Below are 20738 nucleotides of genomic sequence, written 5' to 3' on the forward strand. Positions count from 1 at the left end.
AATCATAATCAATTAATAGATTACATGATATGTTAGAAATGAGTGATGAAGGCTTTGGAAAAGAGAAAAATAGAAAGCAAGAAAAGGGGTCCCAAAATGGGAGGAGTGGGGGAGGAAAGTGGCAGATTGCAATTTTAAATAGAAGTGGCTCAATGAAAAGATGAACTGAAGTTACCCAAGCTGTCTTGTGGGTAAAGTGGGTTGCAGGCAGAGGAAACAGCCAGTTCAGGGCCCTCAAGGCAGGAGCTTGTTTGATGCATTTGAGGAACAACAACAAGACTAGTGTGGCTGTAGTGCAGCTTGCATGTGGAGAGGGAGGTAGGAGGTGATGTTACAGGGAAAATTAGAGGGTGGGCAAGAACAGGTTTCTACTCTGAATGACATGAGAGCTACTATGAGGTTTTGAGCAAAGGTGCCTCGTGGTCTGACATGTTTCAAAATATCATTCTGGTTGTTGTGTGGATGGGGGTGGTGGTTAAGGTTAAAAGACCAGTTAAGTTGACTATTGCGTGATGGAAGTGGAAGAGAATGTCTCAGAGCAGGGTGGTCGTAGTAAAGGTGATGAGAACTGGTAGGATTCTGGATGTATCTTGAAGTTAAATAAATCCAAAATTATTTCCTAATGACTAGCTTTAGATGTGAGGGAAAGAGAGGATGAATCTAAAGTTTTTGGCCTAAAAAATTGGACGGATGGAGTTGTCATCATCTAGGAAAAAAAGGAGAATTCCAGGTGAAGCAGCTTTGGTGGGTGCATCTGACACATTTTAGTTGAGGAAACTGAGCAGTATGGGTATGGGCATAGGGGATTTCCTACAGGAGCTAGAATTCACAAAACTATGGGAAGAGCTGGAGAAGTGAAGATCCAGAGAGAGGAGTAAGAGGATGGATAAAAGAGCTGCCACCCATCCAGTCTAAGAAGCCAGGCATGACCAGCCGCCTAAATGGAACTGTCAGGAAGAAATTTGTGGCAACACCAATGGGAAGTTGTGCCTCTGTGTAGCTACCATCCCTGTGAAGCCAATATTAAATTGTAGACCCACGGCCACCCATAGTCAGCAATTGGAAGGAAGAGCCCAGATATGGAGCAAAAAAGAATGAGGATAAACTGAAACTTGGACCTCTGTGCCTATTTATCTCCACATCTAGCCTCAATGAACTTCCGGGAATAATGGTTGCCTCTTTACTTCATCCTCCAAATCTCTCACCAACTTTAACCCAGAACCATAAAGGGATGGTGCACTAGTTTCCTACTGCCACAGAACAAATTACCACAAACTTAGTGGCTTAAAAAGATATGTATTTGTTCTATCATAGTCACATGGGTCAGAAGTCTAGACATGGCTTAGTTGGGTCCTTTGTTCTGCAATCAAGATGCCTGCTGGGCTGCATTCTCATCTGAAGCCTACTAAGGAAGTATTTTCTTCCAGATTGTTGGCAGAATTGATTTCCTTCTGGTTTTAGGCCTTGGGGGTTGCTGGCTTCTTATTGACTTTGCCCTCAGGCCCTAGAGGCCATCTACTGTCCCCTGCCACAGGGATCTTCACAGCCCTCTCATAAGGTGGCAGCTTCCTCCCCCAAGACCAACAGGAGAATTTTGCTGTCAGTCAGCTAAGATGGTGTCTCTTACATTCACATGAGTGATATGAGTGATATCTCATTTTCCATTGTTTAGAAGTAAGTCATGGGTCCTGCCTGAACTCAAGGGGAGGTGAATTTTACCAGGGTATAACTAACTCATGGTCACCTTAAGGTGTGATTGCCACAGAATGGGATTCTGAGATATATAGTTCCACTTTAACCTACTTAACATAATACAAACTATACAAGAGATCATATTAAGACTTGTTAAATTTGAGATGTATTAGAAATAAAAGTGGAGAGATTGAGAAGGCCGTTGGATTTGAGACCAGATTTGAGGAGAGATGTCCAGTGACTCTCAGATGTATATTCCTAACCTAGTCTCTACTCAGCACTAGAGATTCATAGCTCTATGAGATATGTAAACTTCATATGGCCAAAATGATTCCCTCTTTCCCCAAATCTGTTACTCTTTCAGACTTCCACATCTCATTAAATGGTACCACCATCCACCCTTTCTTTCAAGGCAAACCCGAGAGTCCTCCTTGATTCCTCTCTTTCCCCTTTCTTCTACATTCAATCTGTCATAATTCTCTTGGCTCTACTTCCAAAATATGAATCCATCCACTTAGTTCCTTCTCCACCATTACCACTGCAGACCAAGAAACTAGCATCCCTCCCGACTTTTGCAAAAGCCACTCCTTCTCTTGATCCCTATTGTGGACTGCATTGTGTTCCCCCATAATTCATATGTTGAATCCATAACCCCCAATGTGACTGTATTTGGAGGTAGGGACTTTAGGAATTAATTAAAGTTAGATGAGGTTGTAAGAATGGGCCCTGATCTGGTAAAACTGGTGCCCTTATAAGAAGAAAAAGAGACACCAGAGGTCTCTCCCTCTCTCTATGTGCATGCAGAGAAAGGCTCTGAGAGGACAGAGTAAGAAGGCAACTATCTACAATCAAGTAGATACACAATCAAGGCCTCACCAGAAACCAAGCCTGATGGCACCTTGATCTGCACTCCTAGTGTCCAGAACTAGGAGAATATAATGTTTTTTTAAGCCAGTCACTGATGTTTTGTTATGGCAGCCTGAGTAGACTAATACAACCCCCTACATATATTCTCCACAGAGCAGCCAGGATGATCTCTTTAAAACCTACAATAAATCATGTCACTCCCTTGCTTAAAGGCCTTCAATAATTTTCCATTGAAATTAGAATCAGACTCTCTAATGTTGGTCTACAAGATTTCACCATCTGACTTCTGCCCATCACTTTGACCTTATCCTGTGCAACCCTCCCTCTCACTCACACTAGCTTCTCATTGTCAGCAGAAATACCAAGCTCTTCCCTTTTGCCTGAAAGCTTCTCCTCCTGTTCTTTACATGGTTGGTTTCTTCAGCATTCTTGCCTAAATGGAACTTTTTCAAAGATCCAAATCACCCTTCTTAAACCAAGAATCTCACTCTTCCCCACTACCTAAACCCAAACTCTATTTTATTTATTTTTAAAGATTTTATTTATTTATTTATTTGACAGAGAGAGAGACAGCGAGAGAGGGAACACAAGCAGGGCGAGTGGGAGAGGGAGAAGCAGGCTTCCCAGGAGCAGGGAGCCTGATGCGGGGCTCGATCCCAGGACCCTGGGATCATGACCTGAGCTGAAGGCAGATGCTTAACGACTGAGCCACCCAGGCGCCCCAACCCAAACTCTATTTTAATACTCTACTTAATACCTTCATAATTTGCCACCATTTCTAATTCTCTATTTTGCTTATATATTGCCCATTTTTCCCCATTATAATGTAAAACTCAAGAGGGCAGTGTCCATGTATCCTTTGCTTTCTGCTCTGTCCTCAGAGCTTCAGAGGCTCTTATTTATTACACAGGAAGCCCTCAATAAATATGTCCTTCATCAAGGATTGAGTAAATACAAGACTATGGCTGGAATGAAATTCTTTTAAATATATTTTAGTACAATTTTACTAGTATTGCCATAAAATAGATTACCAGAGTAGAATTGCTGGGTCACAGACTATGCACATTTTTAATTTTGATAGATCAGAAGTACTGCTTTTTAATATTTAGTGTGACTGATTTGCCACTTTAAAATTTAATTATCACAAATTTAATTTTTTTCCTCTTCTCCTTTGAAAAATGAGCCATTTCGAAACCATTCTTTTTTTCTCCAATGTTTTTATGGTAACTGAGGCATCATCGTTCATTTTGCAAGAACTCTAGCTTTTGCTTTATAGATTAAATTGATAGAGCCCATTTGTCCATGAAGAAAAAAATCTGTGAATTGAATCTTCTTTTTGCATTGACCCCCCCATTACAAAATGAATGATATATTCTGAGAGAGGAAAAAATGAAAACCCCTCTTTTACATATCAAATACAAAACAGGTATTTGTGGGAGTAAAGACATAAAAGTTCACACTCCTAGCACTAGCATATGCATACTCCAAACTGAACATTTGGTTTGAAATTTACAATTGCTTCAACAAATGACCCCTGAGTCATCAATTATAATAATGCATATCATAATTACTTAAAAGGAGGATATGCATTTTTACTTTCTTGAGATCTTTCAAACTACGCCTTCGAACGTTAGTTAGAACCCAGAGCTAGGAATGCTTTAACACTTGTGTGTGCTTTTGGTCTCATTCTATGTGTGGTCATCAATAGTGTCCCTAACCTTTCCAGCTGCCTCGTAGCTGTTTGATATGTACAAGTGACCAGTGCAAGGGTGTGGATGACTCCACACAAACATGTGCCCGCTGTCAGAAAAACAGACCAGGTACCTGTGATTCTGATAGTGGTCTGGACAGAGGACAGTATAATTGGCTTCGACTCAGCCCCGTTTTTATAATCCCCACTTTGACTGTGATCAAAAGACAAACATCTGCATTGAAAGAATAATTACAAATTTTGAGATAGAGCAAACATTCAATAAAAATTTTTAAAATCTTATTCCTAAGAAAATACTTTCCTATTATCTTTTATATATGCTGATCCATATTTATTGGCTGAATAATATCTAAATGAATTCATTAATTAATTCCTGGCAGATTTTTTATTTCATCAGTCACTGACCATGACCTACATACCACAATAGGGCAAAATTTTAACACCCCATTATTCTCTCAAATTACATTGTATTCTCTCAAATTGCTCTTTATACCAAATTGGTTCTTCACATTTTTGCCTAATGCTACTCAGTGTTTCCTAACCAATTTTCATCCAAAAAAATTAGGGTGATTTTCATAGCTCTCTCCAGTCTTGCCACCAATCCCTTTCCAGCCTAAATCCCCTCTATTCCCTATACTTCGGCTCCATGCAGCTCCCAGCTCATTCTCAAACACATCCTGCATTTTTTCTTCTGTTGTTTCTTCTAATCACTCACATGTTTTTATCTACTCAAACTCTGCATCTTTCCTGACCTATATCAGATGCCACCTCCCAAGTAAGTCTGCCCCACTCCTCAGCCTCCTCCCTTCCCAATTAGAAGTGTGCCTTCAGTATTTCCCTGGCACTCTGCTACAGCACTTACCACACTCCAAATTGTGTGTATCTATGTTTATTATTGACCTGCTCTAGTAAATTATGAGCTCCTAAGAGTCAGGAGCCTCTGTTATCCATCTTATTTCCCCCACAGCAACTTTATAGAATCTTGTACATACTAGATGCACAAAGGTGTTTAAAGAACCGAAGGGGGGGGGCGGGGAACGCCTGGGTGGCTCAGTTGGTTAAGCATCTGACTCTAAGTTTCATCTCGGGTCCTGATCTCAGAGTCATGAGATCGAGCCTGGCGTCATCGGGCTCCACTCTCAGCATGGAGCGTGCTTAAGACTCTGTCCCCCTCTCCTTTGCCCCTCCCCCCACCTCTAAAATAAATAAATAAATAAATAATAAATCTAAAAAAAAAAATTGAATGTAGCTACAGACCAACAATACTAGATGTTTCTACTAACCATTTTAGCAGCTCTGTCATACAACTTAGCAATGCCCCCTAGTACATGCACACACTTCATGCAGGTAAAACAACAGACCATGAACTTAAAGGGTTTTTCTTCTACCTTTCTTGTATTATGAATCAATCTTTGATTCAGGAGCAACACTGCATGTATGTGTGTGCCATCAAAAAATGTCTTTGTCCTATCAGCCAGGAGGTTTGTAGGCAGAGATAGCAGTGGTAAAGTAAATCACATGTGAAATCAGTGGAAATTTTCTGTATTAACATTTTGCAGGCTTGGAAGTCTCATACTTAGATAACTATGGATAAGTATTCAGAATAAGGCTATTATTTGGCTATGGGTAATAAAAGATCACTTCTGCATTGAGACTGATGGGACTTCTACAAAATGAGTACTAGATATAAATATGTTGATCAACTTTGGAGAAGTTAAACATTAACTTTATAAATGGAAAGGAAGATAGACCTCCAGAACCCATGCCTCAAATGATCTGGCTTTCAGAAATCTACAAAAATATTTTGTGTTGATTTGTCAGCATTAAAATATATAAATCATCCTATTGATTGGCTGTACTCTGTCCAAAGCCATGGCTTTTAGGCAATAGTAAATAAGAGTAATAGTAAATAAGAGCTTTTCCTACTTCTCGTGTTTTATTTGTAGTCTAAACCAGAAACTTGTCTATAACCATTTGTTTATTGTTATATTTACAGGAAAATTATAACTTATGATAAAACTAAGAAGAAGCACCCAAATGGTTCAACCAAGGAAAACAGAGGTTAATAGAATTAAATTTAGATTCCTCTGAAGCTCTCTTTATACAAAAGAAAGCAAAATTTTGATGTGACATATTCTCTGGATCTTGGCATTCATGATAACTAACAAGGAAAAGAATCCTGTAACCGGGTTAGGATTTATAGGCCAAAAGTCACACATTTTAAAATGAGGAGTGTATGATAAGCCATGATAAGGAGTATAGACAGAAGAAACCCCATCAGCTGGGAATGAAGTTGATGGTGACCAGGAAGATTAACCCTTTCCAACATGTAACAAGCACACACAATACTCTGTTGATGAGCACAGCAGTACCTCTATGCCACTGTTTTGGTTCATTACCAGGAGCAGGGTAAAAAGATTCCTAAGGGCCAAGGTAAGTGGGTTCAGTGAAAACGCACCACAAAGACCAGAGGGAAAGCTTTGGAAACTGCTGGATCATCAGATCAATAGACTCAAAGATGACTAAGTTAGGTTGCTTTATGCAGTTTAAACATTTGTTCAGGGAGTCTCCCCACGCAGCCTTTTATTGACAGCTACAGATCAATGGTAATTTTTGATCATTTTCAACCTACATAAACCTATTGACCCCATGGCCACCTTTGGGGCACTTCAAGTCATCAAAAATAATCAGAGGAGATGGTGTAAAATTGTCAGACTGCTGAAGACTCCAAGTAGTTTCATGTGCCCCCAGGAGCAGAGTTGAGAGGTTAAAATGCAGTTCAAATTGCCAGCAGAACCTCAACTGGCAAAGTGTTCCAGAGAGTCTTGTCTTTATGTCTCATAAAAGGACATACGGATTTGGATCCAGACTCTGACCATTATGCATGTAAGTTTTTTTTTTAAAAAAAAGCTAAGTCTCGTTGGAAATATTAGATTGCAGAGACTGGATTATGCCTCTTTTCCTCTGTTGAATCATTCTTTCCACCTGCTGCCTAACAAAAGTAGTTAAATACTTGTAGAATAAAAATATGAACATTAGGTGGATGTGAACATGGGAAGGACAAGGACAGATGGGAAGTGAGCACAAGCTTGTAGCCCAGAGATCGGGGATAACAAGAAATCTATCTCCTAAGAATCAGTAAGATGGAAGAGTGAGGGAAAGAAGGAGCAAAATAAGGACAATGAGGAGGAAGAAGTAAGAGTATTGAATCAAGATCATCTCCACAGGGGATGGAAGTAGGGGGAGCAGAGGAATGAAAGAGAAGAAAAGGGTTTTTAATGATGACTTTCACTAGTCAATAGCGGAGAACACTACATCCCCAAAGGAAGGAATTTAATCCAAAACACTTAAGGTAGACAGTGTTCAAGCAAATCTGAATTTAAGGGGGAAAAAACCAAGTAACTGAATAAACAGACAAGATACAACCCAATCCGCAGAATGAACTCTGCCCAAATTTTACAGCAGGATTCTAAAATAGTGAACTTTGGTGTTGGAAATCCATTCAAGAGAGAATAATGTAAATGATTTCTTTAAATGTTGAAGAATATATTGGTAAGGATCGTCTTGCCATTTTTAAATTTTCTGCATTTTTTTATATGTGGCCTTTACTAAACATTGACAAAAAGCATGGTCATTAATGAGGCTTATTTAAGGTGTGTGTGTGTGTGTGTGTGTGTGTTGTAGCTCTTCAGAAATAACAACACAATGTGAGAACTTGTCCTCAGCATAAATTTATGTATAAAAATTCTCCTTTACATTTCCTTTACATTTACAATATGAGATTCTTTCTTTTTTTTTTCTTTTAAGATACAGACCAAAGTAAGCAAAACAACTACTGTAATCAACTTTTGTAGGAATAAACCTCTAAAGATCTCTGTGTCAGGCATGCACGAACTTCGACTTGAGATCTGCAGGTCATATTTCTACATTAGATGGCGGATGTTTTGAGGCCAGGGCGTTCTGAATACTTCTGCTTTCTGAGGATCTGAGCTATAAATGTTTATTAAAAGGATCTATAATGAAATCAGTTTTGTTATTTTTTTAATGGTTGCCTGGAGTGTGTTGGATGACTGAATGCCAGTTGTTAATCATTAAGTACTCATGTTACCAAAAGTGTTTGGTAGTATTGCCATCTAGGGGCTGAATGGAATTCTCAGCTCTGAAATAAACTGTAATTGAGCAGGTGCTGCTATTGACAATATACATATGTTTTTGCTTTATAGCCCACATGCTTTTCATGTTTCTTATGACAAAAGCTATCTCTAAATGTCCCCCAACAGCCTACCTTTTTTATATATAATCTGTTAGAGGTGATTACTATTTGCTTTGGAGCTTATGCTTTTTTGGCATCTATTACTGAATATTCTGAACAAAGAGTTTTTCTTTTTTGCATTATTAATCTTGCCCGTGTTTGCCCTATTTCTACAGAAAAGGAATCATTTATCAGAAAAGAATGTTTGCAATCGGGACTTGTAGCATCTTCAGATTTAATATTCATTATGGTCATTCTAGTTCTGTGCTGTATTTATCTAAAAGACCAATCCAATGTTGTGGAGAAATAAGTTTTAAATATTTATGATCTAACTTTTAATATTTTAAAAAAGAGAAATTAGTATTTCTATAAAATTTGTTTCAGAGTCTGGTCGCTTAGCAAATGTTTAAATATTAAAAGATTTCAAGAGGTTAGCATGTAATATCATAATGGGACTTATCGAAAGAGGAAAATTAACTTACAAGTTTTTGATAAATAAAGGAAATTGTATTTTCTCTGCTTGTGTTTAACACATAGTAAGAGACATTTAACAGTTGAAACTTATAACCAAGAATGTGAGGAAACAGTGTCAAAAATTATTTCTGCGATGTGTTTTGGTTTTGTCTGACCAGTTTTTTGGAAAATGGTTCAGTTTGATTTCGCCACCTTGTTTTAGATTTTATTCAAAATAATATTTGGATGCCTCTACCTTAAGGAGAATTTCCATTCACATAATTTTGTTTGATGCTTTCAGGTATCTACTCTCAGAAATAACCTCTTCTTCTCTCCCCCCCATTTGTCCTTTTGTATCCACCAAGGGGAAGACAATTGAAAACTGTCATATTTAAACATCTGATAAACCAAACCTGATCTTACACACCATTAAGCATAAATATCCCATTAAGCGAGTCAAAACTTCCTCATGATTAATCACGTATAGTACGCAAAAGAAAGTGTGTATGTGTCTGTGTGTCTGTGTGTCTCTGGGTGTTTCTGTGTCTGTATGTGTCTGTGTGTATGTGTGTGTGTTTACCTATATACATATTAACGGTCCACTTTCAGACATAATTGCTATTTGTAAACAGACATATCCATCCAGCCCAGATGTAGAAAGAGCACCTTGGGCTCTTTCAAAACATGAAGACTTTTAGTTCCAGCTTTTAGTTATGTAAAATATGTTAAATGTTCTCTCCAAGCAGGAAGAAAAAAAAAAAAAACACCTTAATTCTACTATCCTTTTTTTTTTTTTTCTTTTAAATCAACAAAAACCAAATTCTCAAAGCCTAGCTAACAATTACTTTTGGTAAGTTTGATGGTTCTAGTTATGGTGTTTTTAACAAATGAGAATATTTTCACATGTATATCACTAGTAGACTTCTCTAAGAGTGTTTGTGCATTCATAGTTCAGTTTGCTTGTTGTTTTGTTTTCTTGTGTCTGTTTTACTGCATTTGTAAGATATAAATACCAAGAGAATGAGAGAGGGAGACTAGAGAGAGTCGTATGTGTAAACAAATGGTGCTGGAGATGAACTGTTCCAGTTAGATCTCCAAACCCTTAAGATTATCCCATTCTTTGTCATGAAACTTGGTGCCACTGATTTCCACCATGAGCTGGATGTAGCACTGACCTAAAGCATCAAAGATTTTTTTTTTTTTATGTTATATATCACATCCTCTGGGTTGCAAACTCTGGAAAGGCAAGGATCCTATCTAATCCATATTTTGTGTATGTCTGAAATTACACAACATTAGATAATTTATTCAGGTGTGAAGAACAATAAAAAAAACACATTGTTTTCTTAATAATTCAAAAACTCTGTTGTGATATTTTTGCTGTCATTGCTACTATACCTTGGTCAGAGAATGATCTTCCAGCAATTATTAGCAGCTTCTAAAAGAAAACTAACCTGTTAATTTTCGTGCAGGGAATGAGCCTTCAAGCCCACCTGTTTGGGTTAGAACCATTCACAACATATCACATTGGAATTGTGGCCACAAACCAGGCAGGAGAAGTTTCAAGCCCCTGGACTGTGGTTCAAACCCTAGAATCTTCCCCAAGTGGACTGAGCAACTTTACCGTAGAACAGCAAGAGAACGGCCGGGCGTTGTTGTTACAGTGGTCAGAGCCTGTGAGAACCAATGGTGTGATTAAGGTAACGTCTACTCTGAATATGAAATCATGTTTGGTGTTCTCCAGATAAATAAATGAGCCCTGACATGCCATCAGGTCACTGTGGGAAAACACCCTTCACCATCTGTTTAATCCTCCTTGATAGATCCTCCAGGCACTTAATCATAGATGGGAAAAACTAGCTCCCATGTATTATGTTTCCTATGAACCCAACACTGGGCTAAGTGCTCTCCGTGGATTATCTCATTTAATTTGCACATCAACCCTACCAGGTAGGTGCCACTAAATTTCATGAGGCTTATAAAAGCTAAATAATTGTCCAAGCCCACATTCCAAATGATCGAATTGCAATTTTAAGTCAGGAAGTCACGCCAAAACTGAACTCTAAATGACTGTTCCTACTGCCTCCTGAATTATCCTGCCCAGTTATTTGCTTAAGTCTTGCCTAATTTGTGCTTGAGCAGAGCTCACTGAGCAGAAGACAGGAAGCCCCCCATGTCTGTTAACGCCCCCGCCTCCATGCATAGCCATGAAGAGCAGTCTTACTAATGTCCTAGGTGCATCTCAGGTTTTACCAGTCTGTGAGCACAAATAAGGTTGCATTTCTATTATTAGACTGCATTTTTTTACTTTGAATGATCACCCACATGCAAGCCAGTCTTCATTTCCCTTTTGGCTGTTCCTCCCAACAGCTGGGGTGACTTACCTGTCAGTCTGTGGCTGCCTCTAGCCCTGGACCACCACTCAGGCCCCGATCGACTGCCTTCTGCAGGCTGGGATGGCTGCTCCTGTAGGCACTGCCTCTCCTTGACCACTCCTTCTCAAGGTGGCAAAGAGTCCCCCATTAATTCCACATAGAACATTTGAGACTAAGCTGTAACTTTGGAGAAAGCTTCCCTAAAAACCCTATAAGGAAGATGACAGCAGAAATTACCTACAGCAACAACTTAGAACTGTAACTACAGCTCACAGGCCCAGGCCCATCCTCGTGGGCCTCCATGTAGCAGCCTCACCTCACTGCTTAGTACAAGGGCTGCCTCTCAGTCAAGCTCCAGGCCTGCTACAGGCAGCAGAAGCAAGCTGCCTTCTACAAGCCTGCCTACATGTGACAGTGCCCGACTTCCCCCAGTCCAGGGCAGGAGGCTTGAGTCGTAGGATCCAGGGTCTCAAAATCCAAGCCACAGCCCTAAGATCCCATCAGAGAAAAGAGTCTCTCTCCTCATACCCATCAAAGCGCTCCTCCTTATGAGTGTTTGGTTCCCATTCCAGTGTCTGCCTCTTCCTGGCATGATTGACATAGGAATATCTACTCCTTTATCTTCACTTACATTTCACCAAATATTTATTGAGCTTCTACTAAGTGCCAGGCATTTATTCAGGAGTAAACAAGACAGGCAAGATCCCTGCTGTCACACACCTTACCTGTGTGTGTGTGTGTGTGTGTGTGTGCATGCACGTGCGTGCACACACATACACACACACGAATGGTGGGGGTACAGAGAAGCAAACAAAAACCTAGTACACAAATAAGAGAATTTCAGAAAAGGATGAAAACTATAAAGAAAATTAAACAGAATAATGTAATTATGCCTGCTCGAGCTATTTTAGAATGGATGATCATTTGAATTGAGTTGACATTTGAGCTGAGCCCTGAATGACAAGACCGAGTCAGTCATGTGAAGATATGAGAGCAAAATGTTCCAGACAAAGTGAACAGCAAATGCAGGGCCTGAAGCCAGGAATGAACTTGGTGCATTCAAATGAAGGGAAGAAAGCCAGTGTGGTTGAAGCATCGGAGGGGTGCGGGGAGAGAAAGATGAGAATGGCAGATTGGTAGGAGGTAGACTGTGTCCAACCTTGTGGGCTGTGATGAGTTTGGAACTTATTCTAAGTGCGATGAAAAATTACTGAAGGGTTTAGGCAATTAAATAGCATAGTCAAATTTATGTTTTCCAAAATCACTCTGGCTGCTATGTATAAAATGGACTCTAAGAAGACCAGTGGAGTTTGGAAGATACTAAAAATTTAGGGTAGAATTTATGTGGCTTGAATTAGAGTGGGAGCTGTGAGGGTAGAAGATGTAGGTGGATTGGAGATATATCCAGAAAGCAAACTTGACAAGATCTGTTAATGGACTGGATGTGAAACAAGAAGGAAAAAGGATATTCAGGCCTTGAGTCATTGACTGAGAAGATAAGGTTGGAAAGTGTACAGGTTTGAAGGGACAAGTAGACAGCTGGAGGTATAAGTCTAGAACTCTATTTTTAGAATCCATTCATATATGGGTGGCATCTAAACCCATGGGCCTAGAGGAGATCAGGTATGGAGAGAATATAACTAGAGATGATGAGAGACTGGGATCAAGCTCTGAGGAATACAGAAGGTCAAGAGGAAGAAGTGGGGCCAGCAAAGGAGACTCAGAAGAGGCAAGTGGGGTAGAAAGACAGGTAGATGAGTGGGGCATCCCAAAACTGTGGAGAAAGTATGTCCAATGCTGTTGAGAGATCAAGTGGAGTGAAGGCAGAGAAGTCATCCTGGACCTGGAAACGAGGTAATCATTGTGACCTTGACAAGAAGATCAAGTGGCAAAATGAGAAACCAGGTTGGGATGGCTTGAGGAGAAAATAGCAGGAATGAGGACCCCAACTCTTTAAAGAAGTATAGATGAGAAGCAGAAAAACAGGGCAGTAGCTGGGGAACTAGAGTGTCAAGAAGTTTTATTTAAAAATCAGTGAAAGATACTAGAATACATTTAACCACTAAGAGAAATAGCCCAGTAGAGGAGATAAATTGGTGATGCAAGAGATAATGAGAATGATTGCAGGAGTGAAATCTGTAGGAAGGAGCGGGTATGGGATCCGGAGCTCAGGTGGGCTCCACAGGGGCAGAGATACTTCATCCAGAGCATAAGGAAGGAGGGCACACACTGTAAGTCTAGATTCACATGGACATGGTGATGATAATATATAACATGAGAATATATTCCCTTTTGACTGCTTCTATTTCCCTAGTCAAGTATGTGGTTCTGTCAACAATGAGGGACAGAAGAGGGTGATGGCAGTTGGTGGGGAAAGGAGAAGATATGAAAGAATCACTTTGGAAAATGAAAGAGCAAACATATGGGGGAATGGAATAGACCTACAAGTGGGGAATCACCCACTTAAAATTTATAGTAAGGTATTTAAAGTGAGACCAGTCAGAATATTCAAGTGTTTTTCCCTAAACCCAGTTAGAAGCTAAGGTACAGAGGGAAAGCTATATTTAATACTAGTTAGAGATTTACTAGGTGAATATGAGGGAGCTCAGGGACTCATAGAGGCTTTCAAATTGATTATGGAAGCTAAGCTCTCTTCAGAAAATACACTATTTCCCGTCCCTCGGGGGTGTGGTCTTGCTCTAGGAACCCAACTAGAAAAAAAATCACACTGAAATACAATAATCCAACATAAATCGATTTCCAAAATCTAGGCTATTTAATCTTAAATAACAAAAAGTATATCAACAGTGCAGTCCAAGTTAATTTTGCCTGTGGAGTGTTTTGAACTAGATGTGCCTCCCAAGGGATTCTGATGTACACTCCAGCTCCTCTTGAGGGATGCCATCCTGGAGAGTCACTACCAACCACAGGAATGTATCATATCTCTCAGGTGCATCGAGGCTGGAGAAGGGCAGGAAATCACTGTATAAAAACATCTACATTCAAGTTGTTACATCCCATCTTTCCCAAAGAAGGATGAATAATATGGGATAAAAATTTGCTCTACATTTATATGACGAATATTCAGATGGTTTCCCCCAGAACAGAAGAATACTTTGCTCCAAAGGAGCAATCAATTCTCCCATGGCATGCAAGAGAAAACAGTGTGGTTTTTTCCATCTTCTAGTCATCAAAGTTTGTATCTATATTTGTGTATATATGTATAATACATATATGCATATATGTGTATGTATGTGTGCCCACACATGGATACACAGACATTTTCAGCCCTGGCACCCTGGTACAAATGGTTAAGCATTATAACTCCATTTTCCAATAAATGCTGCAAGAGATAGACAATGTAGATAGGCCCTACTTACCCCACTCAGAATGAGATCCAAAGTGCTCATCATCTATAAAACAGGGGATTTGAATACTTTTCCTTATTTTTAAAAAACATAAAATAGGAGGAAACCTATTTTACTTGTTAAGTCGAAGAACCAGCTTCTATAGTCCTTAGCTGTTAAATACGTGCTTATATGATATCCAACCTTAAAAAGAAAAAAAAAAAAAAGGCAAAGGAAACCAGTGTTATTCTTTCCGTGGACTTTACATTAACTAGAAAATATCACATTCCCAAAATTAATATCAGAGTGCTTCATCTGGATTAGGACCATCAAGATGAGGAATGGGAGGGAGAGAAGGTTAAAGGGATGAAATAGCTACACCAAGAAATCATATGTTACACCTTGTTTTCCCTCTTCTTCTCGTCTTCCTCCAGACCTACAACATCTTCAGTGAGGGTATCCTGGAGTACACTGGCTTGAATCGGCAGTTTCTCTTCCGACGCCTGGTCCCTTTCACTCTCTACACGCTGATCCTGGAGGCCTGCACCAGGGTGGGCTGTGCACACTCAGTGCCCCAGCCTCTGTGGACAGATGAAGCCCCTCCCCACTCTCAGCTGGCTCCTGCGATCCAGTCTGTAGGCTCCACCAGCATTGAGCTGAGCTGGTCTGAGCCTCTTCACCCATACGGAAAGATAATTCGCTATGAAGTGATTCGCAGGTGTTTCGAGGGAAAAGCTTGGGGAAATCAGACAATCCAGGCCGATGAGAAAATTGTTTTCACAGAATATAATACTGAAAGGAACACATTTATGTATAATGACACTGGTTTGCAGCCATGGACGCAGTGTGGGTACAAAATCCACACTTGGAATTCAGCAGGCCACACATGTAGCTCTTGGAATGTAGTAAGGACAATGCCGGCTCCTCCAGAAGGTCTCTCTCCACCTGAGGTAGCCTGTGTATCTATGAATCCTCCAAAACTGCTGATTTCCTGGATCCCGCCAGAACAGTCTAATGGTATTATCCAGTCATATAAACTTCAAAGGAACGGAGTGCTCTATCCTTTCAGCTTTGATGCTGTGACTTTCAATTATACTGATGAAGACCTGCTTCCATTTTCCACGTACAGTTATGCAGTCATAGCCTGCTCAGATGGAGGCTGCTCCACCAGCGAAACCACCAGCTTTACCACTCCCGAGGCTGCTCCAGCAGGAGTCAGCCCTCCAGCTCTCCGGACCATCAACGCCACTCAAATAAATGTATCGTGGGCACCACCATCAATTCAAAATGGAAAGATCACTAAATATTTGCTTAGGTTGGACGGTAAGGAGTACCTTGCTGGGCAGAGCCTGTCCCTGCTGGTTTCTGACCTACAGCCTTATACTCAGTATAATTTCTCCCTGGAAGCTTGCACCAATGGGGGCTGTACGGCTAGTGCATCCAAATCTGCCTGGACCATGGAGGCCCCACCGCAGAACATGGACCCTCCAAAACTGCAAGTCACCGGCTCAGAATCCATAGAAATCACCTGGAAACCTCCCAGAAAACCAAACGGCCAAATCAGAAGTTATGAACTTAGACGGGATGGAACCATTGTCTATACTGGCCTGGAAACTCGCTATCATGATTTTACTCTCACCCCAGGTGTGGAGTACGGCTACACAGTGACTGCCAACAACAGCCAAGGGGGTGTTTTGAGTCCACTCATCAAAGATAGAACCAGCCCCTCAGCACCTTCAGGGATAGAACCTCCAAAATTAAAGGCCAAGGGTCCGCAACAGATTTTAGTGAACTGGGACACTCCCATGAGGACAAATGGCCATATTGTCAATTATACCCTCTTTATCCGAGAGCTGTTTGAAAAAGAAACAAAAATCATACACATCAATACAACTCATAATTCTTTTGACACACAGTCATTCGTAGTAGACCAGCTGAAGCCGTTTCACAGGTACGTAGCCAACTCCAGATTTGCTAAGAGTAAGCCACTGACCTTTCTATAGCATGAGAGCCCTCCGTCAGTTCAAATGAAAACTCTAAAAGCAAGATGGGTGATATCCCCAGCCCCCAACCCCTTAACCATTGACAGTAGACTAAACACGCCCTCATCCGGTCAAAACTTGCTTGTGTAACTTCTAGAGAGCATTCTTGCAGGTGACATCCTGAGAGTCAGTTTTTCAGAAATGTTTGCAATTCACCACAATGTCTGGAACAAGTCACAGAGATGGGCCCCTTCCCTGAGTCTAGTTCCTCCAGAAAACATCCAAGCCCCTGGACAGTTGGGGGAACCCAGATGGTATTATCTAATCCAGGCAGTGAAGAAAATTAGGTATTATTTTAAATATGAAAAAAGTACCAATGAGAGCTCTTACTAGCCAGAGTTGGACTGACCCAAATTTTGTTTTGGGGAGAGCCTTCTTCCTGAATCCAGCACATCTTCCAGGGATAATGAGACTCACTGGACTCTATTTCCCCAACCCCTTAGGATTTCCCCAGCTCTGATGTCATGACTTCCCAGGATGGTGCCAGTTTGCTACCTCCTATTTCTCAGTGGCCCCCTCGGGGCTCTCCGACGTGCATGGATGTGTGCTGCTCTCCATATGAAGGAATCCTACCACTGGCCCTTTTCCTATAGCTTGAAGAATTACTTGGCATTTTTCCCCATCACATTTTAAGTAACTTACATCCCCAGTGAGAAGAGTAATAAAAGACATTTTATGCTTAAAATTTAGTAAAATGAACAGAACCACTTAAAAAAAATTAAAGGCTGAAAGAGTGTTGATTTCCAACCACCACTGGTAAAATTCAGCTATTATTGTAATCTACTGATGTATAGATTAGATCCCTCCTATAATTATCTCTGATATATAGTGCTGTTTAAATGAAACATTCATGGCCTTATGCATCTACTCATGACAATTATTTAAGGTTGCATTAAATATTAAACAGTAATTAAAACTTCCGCAGGTATCTTTCATGGCTAATCCACATAGTGTGTGAGTTGCCTTTTATCTTACACTCATTTGGGGCATAAAAAAGACCCAGGTTAGCTGCAGAGCTGTACATTTTATACTGGCTTCCTCTTTACTTGACTGGTGCCTGCAAGTTTGAAGAATCGTATCAACTTGCTCCCCTTTGAAACTCTCAGCCAAAAAGATTTCTAAAGAAAAAAGGTTTCCAGGTGTGAAAGAAGCACTTTTCACAGGCTGGGGGTGGGGGGAGTTTGATCATCTGATAAGCCTGACAGTGATATTTAAGGCGAGAATAGATGTCTCTTTGCTCTCCACTCTCATTGAAGATGTAAGTGACATTCATGACTTAAAACAACATACCATTTCTATATGAAATTGAGGTTCATGTAGTTTGGGGTTTTTCTAGCAGCTTAATGCTAACTGAATACTGCAAATTAGTGTGCCCTCCTGGGGGTACCTGGAGTGGGTCAGGAGGAAGAAGGAGCATGGGAATACTCTAAGTAGCAAAAGGTATATGAACCAGAATTTTAAAACTACCACAGATAATCCAGAAAACAAATAATCTATGTGTGGCAAATTGAAATGCGCAGAATTGGTTAGGAGTCAGACCTGCCATAACACACGGATGGATGGACGCCCCACCCATAAACCAGTAGTCCCATCACAGTGGAGATAAGCAGGGGAGGAGCAGAGAAGAAGGAGGAGCAGAAAAGGGGAATGAAAGATGGCACAAAAGAAGAAAGAAGTGTAATTAAGAAGGGGAAGGGGGAAAAGGAAGAGGACAGGGGAAATAGAAAGCAAGGCAGAGAACAGAAAGCAGAGATAAGAGGAGGGAAAGCAGAAAAGAGAAGAGGAAAATGCTGGAACCAAAAGAAATAAAGATAGAAAAGTGGCTGCAGCTGGAGGGAAAATCAGGGGTGTCATAAAATCAGTGGGGCATGGGAACAGAGGGGAAAAAAGCACTTAGGTACAGCCCTAGGCACTTAATACTAACAAAAGCCCCTCTTGTTGGAAAGGGAAAGTCCCAGCTATGTAAATAGACCTTTCCAGGTGGCAGGAGACCAACTATGAGGCAAAACATAATTGATTGGTTGAGTTTAACTGGGTGGTGATAAGGTGTCTCCATGATTGATAATCTAGCATGTAGCTGGGTTAACTTTGGCCCCAAAAGGTCTTTGTGTGGTGTAAGAGAGCCTGTTTTAAGATGTCAGGTATCAGGTGAGGGGATTTATTACCACTGAGACCTTAACTCCATGATGTTCCTTCGTGACCTGGAAACATTCCTGGGGAATCATTCAGCTCCGGCTGCAGAGGTAGAAAGAGCCCAGGGCTACAGAAAACTGGTTCATACCCCCTAAGATCTGCATTCTTCATTGTTGTGTTAAGTAATTCTGCAGAGTACCAGAATTTTTTATGTTGGAGAGAACCTTGAAAGTTATATTCCTGTTTAGGGAAGAATTGTTCCCACCCTTTCCAGACAGTTGAGAATTTTTGTTTTAGTTTGGGAAGCCAGGAGGATTTAACATGTTCTCAAATTTTTATAAAAAGAGGACTTTGTTGTTCTTTAAAAGGTTTAGCTATAGATAAGAATAAATGTAAACTGATTTGTCTTTTTCTTTTCAGCAAATAGTCTCTTTTTATCTGGAAAGCAGTCTTGTAAATATTCTTTCCATGAAAATCTGTTTTGCCAATTATGGGTAATTTCTGCCTTGTATCCTGAAGGTATGAAGTACGAGTTCAAGCCTGCACCATGCTGGGATGTGCGTCAAGTGACTGGACATCCCTACAGACCCCCGAGGTTGCACCTCTGATGCAGCCCCCACCCCATCTAGAGGTACGGATGGCTCCAGGTGGATTCCAGCCCACAGTTGCCCTTTCGTGGATGGGACCACTTCAGCCAAATGGAAGAGTTTTATATTATGAGGTATACAGAAGACAAATCGCAACTCGGCCTGCAAAATCAAATCCAGTGTTAACCTATAATGGAAGCTCAAGCTCTTTTACGGATTTCGAACTATCGCCTTTCACAGAATATGAGTATCAGGTAAGAAATGTGTATTATCGACAATTCACACTGAGATTGCGGGCACACATCAGCACCTGCCTGTAAAAATCCCTTGCAATTTGAAAAGCCACTTAAAGAAACATGGGGCTTAAGGGATTTAATAATATCCTTTAAAATTTTTTAAGCAGTAAATGAGGGAGGAAAGACAGTATTCATTTGCCTGCTTCATTTTCTTTGTTCTTGATCCATGTGGTATATGCTTGTTATTCTTATGTAAATTTCAGGTGAAGTATTTGCATTCCTTATTAATGAAGTGATTTCTACCATTAAGCTTCTCTCTGTCAGTGTTGCCTTGGCAGGAAACACTCCTTGTGAAAAAATCACTTTGAAAATAACTCCTTAATTGTACCAAGATAGAATAAAACCCAGTGGCAAGTACCTTCACCCCCTGTGCCAAGAACGATATGGAGTGTTGAGAAATGTCTACAGGAAAACAACGAACCTGTGCATGGGGGTGAAGCTAGTTTTGTATGAGAGCAGTCTAAAAAAATAGGACTTTGCATATGCCTAAAATGCCATGAATTAAGAAAAATATTCTGAAAATATTTTGAAATCTTTAGAGGACTTCTGTTAGGTTCACTTTGTTTCGCTCTCAGAGTGTTTTTTTCTTTTTCTTGTGATAGCAACTCCATTTCTGGTGGGGGGTGGGGGGTTGGGAGGGTATGATTCCCCCACCCCTTGCTCAGGTCTGGTGGGAATGTCAATCAGTGAATGTGTAGGGTTATCTCCTAACCAAGTGGTGGACGCAGGAGCTGTGTTCAGCCTCTCAGATTCACCTAGGGTTTGGTCTTCAGGACAGTGACTCAGAATTTTAAAAGGCAGAGGTAAGAAGTCCTGATAAAATATCCCTAACCTCAGTCCAAAAGCTTTTCTTATCCCTGCTATTTCTAGGCATGGTTCTTCAACTATTCTCTTAATTCCATGTACTCCCAATAAACTCCCTTTTGCATAAGTCAGAACCAGTTTCTCTTGCTTGCAGTCAGAAGCTTGCTGACTGATACAAG

General features: G+C 40.5%; 1 protein-coding gene across 1 annotated transcript in view; it reads left to right on the forward strand.

Moving 5' to 3' along the window:
• Positions 1–20738, forward strand: part of USH2A (usherin) — a 710400-nt gene that overhangs the window by 653874 nt on the left and 35788 nt on the right. The window contains exons 61-63 of the mRNA XM_021698433.1: positions 10448–10675; positions 15132–16648; positions 19392–19713. Of these exons, the coding sequence (XP_021554108.1) occupies positions 10448–10675; positions 15132–16648; positions 19392–19713 (2067 nt within the window). The remainder of the gene's footprint in view (positions 1–10447; positions 10676–15131; positions 16649–19391; positions 19714–20738) is intronic.

This window comes from Neomonachus schauinslandi, chromosome 6 (genome assembly GCF_002201575.2).
Source record: "Neomonachus schauinslandi chromosome 6, ASM220157v2, whole genome shotgun sequence".
NCBI lineage: Eukaryota > Metazoa > Chordata > Mammalia > Carnivora > Phocidae > Neomonachus > Neomonachus schauinslandi.